We start from the raw sequence: 6326 nt of genomic DNA on the forward strand, positions 1-6326 counted from the left end.
GTCAGATTAACAACTGATACCAATTACAAAGAGTCACCTCTAATTAATTAGTATCTTTTAAGTAACCTGATTATGTTAGAAAACTTTTATATACCACTAAAGCATAGAACTTAAATTCCTACCGAAAATATTAACGTCAACCTTCTAAGAGTGATTTGCGCAATCAACTGAACTAAGACTTTAGACCCCAATTATTACCCTTTCCTAGAAAAGTCAACGTAAAGTAAAGGTGTAATCTTTCAGCAAAAAGGGGAGAAAAAGTTGTATACATTTTAAATATGTCCCCAATTTACAACAAACAATGGTTAATAAAACTAGCCCATTCACACACTAAACTTCCTAATTCTACAACTCAAAGGGAAGTCAATGAGCTATTTGATTCCCAAAAGCAGAGCCAAACATCTGTTCACCAAACCAAAATAAGCAAACTATATAGATGAAAGGTCCTCATATACAGTCTTAATACCTGGCCTCTCGGATACAGAACGTATGCACCGAAGAGCTATTGCAAGAACCTCCTTCATTTGCTTCTCCATTACTGGATTTCCCATCTCAGCTGACAATGCATTATCAAAACAATCCGACCCTCGACCTTCTGCCACCTTCAACCTTACCCAGTCGGTCAAGTCCACTCCCCCATCTTCACCTGAAACCACATCACCTGCACATTTCCCAGTCATGAGCTCCAACAAAATGACGCCAAACGCATATACATCTGATTTGAAGGAAGGCAGTGGTTTCTTGGATGCGGCCAACTCTGGTGCACGATAACCCAACACTCCAGCATCAAGAATCTGTTCTATTGTCCCCGCTTGAGTCATAAGGCGGTGAAGGCAGTAATCAGCAACTCGTGCATTAAGATCAGGACCATCCAACAAGATGTTGGAAGCTTTAAGGTTTCCATGAGGAACCTCGCGGTCAAAATGGAGATAATTCAGGCCACGTGCAATATCAACTGATATTTTGAGTCTTAGGGGCCAGGTTAGGGGTGGACCTTTTCTTCCAGGACGATCTGCAAAGGCACCGTACATTAAAGATGTATATTAAACAACAACAACAACAACAACAACAACAACAAGATACCCAGTGTAATCCCACGTAGTTGGGACATTAAAGATGTATATTGAGAAACCATAAACTATGCAAACTAAAAACAATAAATTGTTACCAGGACAAAGTTATCTGTTTTTCTTTTGATGTAAATTCATTAATGTGGGAAAAAATATTTTGTATACAAGAAGCATACCAAGCAGTAGAGAACCTACAACAAAGTCATCTGTTTCTAAGGGCTCGTTTGGTACGAGGGATAAGGGATAATTAATCCCGGGATTAAGTTTGAGATGAGTCTATCCCACGTTTAATTGGGATAAAATCGTGGTATAACTAATCCCGGGATTATAGTGTTTTATTATCCCCATGGGAGGGTGGGATAACTAATCCCGGGATAATTAATCATGGGATAACTTGTTTCCCAACCAAACGATCGCTAAAGGGATGATATGAAAAATTAATCCTTTTTTTATGATTTACATAAGAAAAATTGTATGCTATTCTAGGTAATCTCCACCAAACTAATCCAAGAAACAGAAAGTAGTCTCTACCAACACAAGTCATGAATCAGAAAACAGACAATATATTTGTACCAATTAAAATCTTGGAAATTAGGAATTCAGTTACCAAGAAAAATTGTATGTGCAATTAAACACAAAATACAAAAGCTCCAAATTTAGCATAATCTGAAAAGATAACTCTGTCTTAGAGAAAAAAACGAAATTTCATGAAGAGTTATTTGTGGAGCCTTGCCATCAAAAGAACAACAGTAACCCAGTGAAACAGACACGTTGAGCAGGTAGAAACACCAATACTGAAAGTGCTTTAATGTGTTTCATGCTAATGCAGACTGAGAAAAGTTTATGCACCACAAGAACTGTAAAAAATTATCAAATTAACAAATTGTTTGCCATGAAATACAAAAGGGAAATCAAAGAAATATCAAAGAAGCAAAGGCTAAAAGCATGTTGTGACTTCTTTATGTTATAGCGAACCACATGCATAAGATGAGCTGGAAAGTGGAATGCCGGAAGATAAGGCTTACCATAGAGAAAACTTGCTAGACTTCCAGGAGATATGTAATCTGAAAGAATAAGCTTCTCGTGTTGTGTGGGTCCCCAGTAATAACCTCTTAATCCGACCACATTTGGATGCCTAATATTTGCAAACTTTTTAGCCTCCTTCGTGAAATCCTTTCTCTGTTTTGCCACTCCTTCTCTCAGCCATTTCACAGTCAAGAGCAACCCGTTATCCAGAGTTGCCCTGTAAGACGTCCCATGGCTGCTTCTGCCCAAGACTTCAGCTGGGGCCCGAGATAGTTCCTCGGCCGTAAAAGAGATTGTATCATCGAGGAAGTACAGCTCTCCTGCCAGACTATCTGGAGATCTCACATCCAATCTTGGAAGGCTTTCAGCGGTATATGAATCACCGGACTCTGGTGACCAAGTGAAATGACTGGCTTTTGAAGGGGAGAAACCAGTTATAGCTGTCATTTTCTCATCAGGACTAATTATTTCTGATGATGATGCTTTCCGTGAAGTCGCAACATCCTGTGCTGAAACTACTACACCACCAGCACCTTCTCTACTGCTAAAAGCAGAAGGAGTTGATTGAGCTTGACGCCGGACATCTTTGTCCGTAACCTGTGCCTGAGGCTTCCTTGGTGCCCGTAAGTATATAAAAATGGCGAGCAAGATTACAATAACAAGAACAACCACACAAGAAACTATTATCACCACTTTGATAATAGTTTTAAGTTGCTTGTTCCTATGATTTTCTGTTGAAGCTTGACCAGATCCCGAGGGAGGATTTGGAAATTGAAGTTCAGAGTTGCCTGGGTAGAAAGATGACAAGGGAAATTTTCTCAAATTATCAGGGACAACACCAGAGAAGTCATTGAGCGATGCATTTAAGCTTTGGAGGCTGTTTGGCAGGTTCTTTGGCAGTGGACCAGTGAAATGATTCTCTGAAATGTCTAAAGAAGTAAGCGAACTAACATTACCTATGGAAGTTGGTATAGATCCAGACAAATTATTTCCTGCTATATCAAGTACTTGAAGCGCAGTCAACGACCCAAAACCATCAGGAAAATAACCACCGAACTGATTATGAGAAAGATCAAGAACACGAAGCTTAGGAGTACTAGCCGGAGGAGAAAAATCAATGCTTCCAACAAGTGCATTGTTTTGTAGGTGAAGTTCTTCAATAGTTGGCAAAGTTAGTAGAGAAGTAAGAAGAGGCCCATCCAACTGGTTGAAACTGAGATCAAGGACTGTGGTCTTAGGAAACTGTGTGATAACTTTTGGGAGAGTTCCAATTAGGGTATTGTGTGAAAGGTTGAGGTGATATAAACGCAGAAACTGAGCTGTAACCTCAGGGATGTTTCCACTCAAGCGGTTTTGGCTGAGGTCAAGATATTCAATATTCCCCCATTTAAGCATTCTAGTTAGATTACCTTCGAACTGATTATTCGAGAGATCAAGCACCGCAGAACTTCCAGTCACGAAGGGAAGTTCACCAAAGAGAGCATTAGAGGATAAGTTAAGAGTGCGCAATGTTGTCGATGTTATCATGCTTATTGACCCTGCAAAATTAAGAGAATGTGAAAAATAGTAAAGTAACTGTTCTAACAGCAACTAGCAACAAAAACAACAGGAGGATTTGAAAATTCATGTACTCTGCAATTTACCTGTGAGGTTGTTTCCACTTAAATCCAACACGGTGAGAACCAATGCATCTCCTTTCAAAAGATCATTGGGGATAAATCCAGAAAACCGATTGTTGCCAAGTTTAAGGACCTGAAGATCATAAACAAAGTTGAAACTAGGTAATTCCCCTGACAGCTGATTGTAGCTCAAATCCAGAACATTCAAGTTCCCAAATATCTGAGCCTCGTTGACAAGTGAGCCAGTAAGCTGATTATGGCTAAGATTTAAATACTTGACCGACTCAGATATCCCTGGCAGAAATTTCTGCTGCTGAGAAGCAGAATTCACTAGTAAGTTTCCACTCAAGTCAACAACAGTTGCAGTAGTAAGCAGCAAGAGTTGTGGATCCAAATTGCCATCTAGCATATTTCCGTGCAAGTCAAGCACTTCAAGATTTTCCATCATCTCAAATCCTTTTGGAATTTTCTTTGTGAATCCATTAACAGATAGATTAAGGTATACCAAGCCTATCAATTTCATCAAAGATGAAGGTAGCGGCCCAGAAAAAGAATTGTGACTCAAGTCCAAAGATTGGATTGATATGAGCCCTGAAATTGTGTCCGGTATTGGACCGGAAAAGTTATTACCAGCTAACGACAAATTCTTTAAGCTCCCTAGTTTTCCAACATCTGGCGGTAAAGAGGAGGCGAAAAGATTACCCGACAGATCGAGATACTCAAGGCTCTTGAAGTTACCTATGTTGTTAGGAATTTTTCCAGCAATTGAATTGTTTGCCATTGAGAGCTTCACAAGCATTGTGAGGTTAGCAAACACACTCAAATCTACATCAGCAAACAAGCCCAAGTTGTCAAGGACAACTGCTGCAACATTGCCACCATTACACATTATCCCATTCCAAGAAGAAGGGCACCCATTGAAATCAATGGATTCCTCATTCCAAGATTCAAGCACAAACCCTGTTGGATCATGCTCTATACCTTTCTTAAACTCAAGCAGTGCTAATATGTCCTGGGATGGAAGTTGCCCCATTGCAGAGCCAAAATAAAGAACAAAAAACATCAAGAACTTAATTGAAAGCTTCATTCTACCACCACAAGAAGCTTCACTTGAGCCACCACAGTGCACTAAGAAATATTCTAGTTTCCAAATACAACTTTCCCTCAACAAGATATCAATGCCACTACTCCTACCACTAAGCTTCAGCTAAAAACAACACAAAAATACCCAGTACCCAAATCAGCAATTACCCTCCTTCAACTTAAGAAAAACCACAGAACCAACTTTGTCTTAAAGAGTGACAAAGATTCAAGAAAAGCACATTTCTAAGAAAAAGATCAATCTTTTAGCTACAGAAGCGGAACAGAGGCAATGAATGACAGAAACAAAGTATAAGATGTACTTTAAAAGATCTAACAGATGAGGCAAAAACTCAGCATTTTTCTTACCAAACAGCAAACAGCATTTGCCACCAAAAATTGAAAGCAGTCCCTTTCAAAGATTCAGGCTTTACAGCATGTTAATTCTTCTTCTAGTAAATGTTACAGCTTTGAAACAATGTGACACCTAAGATTTGCTTACATATACTACTAACTTTTCTTTTTTCTTGTTTGCATTTAAGCTGGCATTAAATACAAGAAAATGGAATGGACCCAGAAAGGTTTTGGCCTTTAGACAACTTGATAAGTTCACACAAAATGAACTTCAAGAAAGGACCAAAAACCCTTCTTCCCACTGGTAAAAAAATAAACACTAGTAAAACCCTATTCTGTTTTTCAGACAGTATATGTCTCAAAAACCCAGAATGGTATTGGTAGTGGCACTTTACTTTTGTCTCAACATGGTGGTATTTCTCTCTCTTACAACTCTCTCTAAAAACTTTTGTTTGTTTTGAGTTTAATGTCATGTTTGGTTTTGCCGGAAAATTTTGTTTATTTTGATAATTATTTTTTTAAAAGTACTTTCGAAAAAATAATTTTATGTGTTTGACTAATCAATTTAAAAAATATTTTTGAGCAGTAATTTATATTTGGCTAAACTTTTCAAAAAATACTTTTTAAGTATCAAATTACGAATAAAAAGATGAATAGATTTACTTAATAGTTAATATTATAAATAAATAAATATTCTCAAAATTTTGTTATTATAGTCAATAATTAAATCTTTTTATTTTATTTAAGTAAAATATGAAAATAAAATTTAAAAGTACTTTAATTCTTTTAAGATAATTTAAATATATTAAAATTTATTCAACAAATATAAAAGCATTCACCCCTCAAGTCACTATATATTAGAAAGTTATCCTAAAAATAAGAAAAAATACTTATACATTAATATCCTAAGTATTAGGTTTAAAATAAGTAAGGTTATTTTGGTATATACTATATTTTGTTAAGGGTATTTTTAGTAAAAGAAAAGTCAAAACTGCTTCTGGTTTTGCTTTTTGGGGGAAGTTACTTTTTTCTATTTCTCGGAAACTGCTTCTACTTCTTCACAAAAGTACTTTTTCCTCCAAAAAAAAAAACTTGGCCAAACACTTTAAGTTGAAAAAAAAACGGAAGAAAAAAAATACTTTTGACCTTTGTAGAAGCTTGGGCAAACACGCTATAA

The 6326-nt window shown here is 37.0% G+C and overlaps 1 protein-coding gene across 1 annotated transcript; it reads right to left on the bottom strand.

Moving 5' to 3' along the window:
- Positions 1-237: 237 nt before the first annotated feature.
- LOC107813803 (LRR receptor-like serine/threonine-protein kinase GHR1) lies at positions 238-5537 on the bottom strand. The gene is made up of 3 exons (XM_075234187.1): positions 3740-5537; positions 2096-3634; positions 238-1012 (listed from the first exon to the last, which is right to left on the bottom strand). The coding sequence occupies exons 1-3, from the start codon at positions 4800-4802 to the stop codon at positions 429-431; spliced, it is 3186 nt and encodes a 1061-aa protein (XP_075090288.1). The 5' UTR covers positions 4803-5537; the 3' UTR covers positions 238-428.
- Between the last annotated feature and the right edge of the window lie 789 nt (positions 5538-6326).

The sequence above is a fragment of the Nicotiana tabacum genome, chromosome 17, assembly GCF_000715075.1.
Source record: "Nicotiana tabacum cultivar K326 chromosome 17, ASM71507v2, whole genome shotgun sequence".
Taxonomy (NCBI): domain Eukaryota; kingdom Viridiplantae; phylum Streptophyta; class Magnoliopsida; order Solanales; family Solanaceae; genus Nicotiana; species Nicotiana tabacum.

Coding starts and splice junctions, on each gene's coding strand:
- LOC107813803 (XM_075234187.1), bottom strand. CDS start 4,802: ATGAAGCTTTCAATTAAGTTCTTGATGTTTTTTGTTCTTTATTTTGGC. Junction 3,635..3,739: donor AAGTGGAAACAACCTCACAG/GTAAATTGCAGA, acceptor TTAATTTTGCAG/GGTCAATAAGCATGATAACA. Junction 1,013..2,095: donor TCTAGCAAGTTTTCTCTATG/GTAAGCCTTATC, acceptor GTGCCTTTGCAG/ATCGTCCTGGAAGAAAAGGT.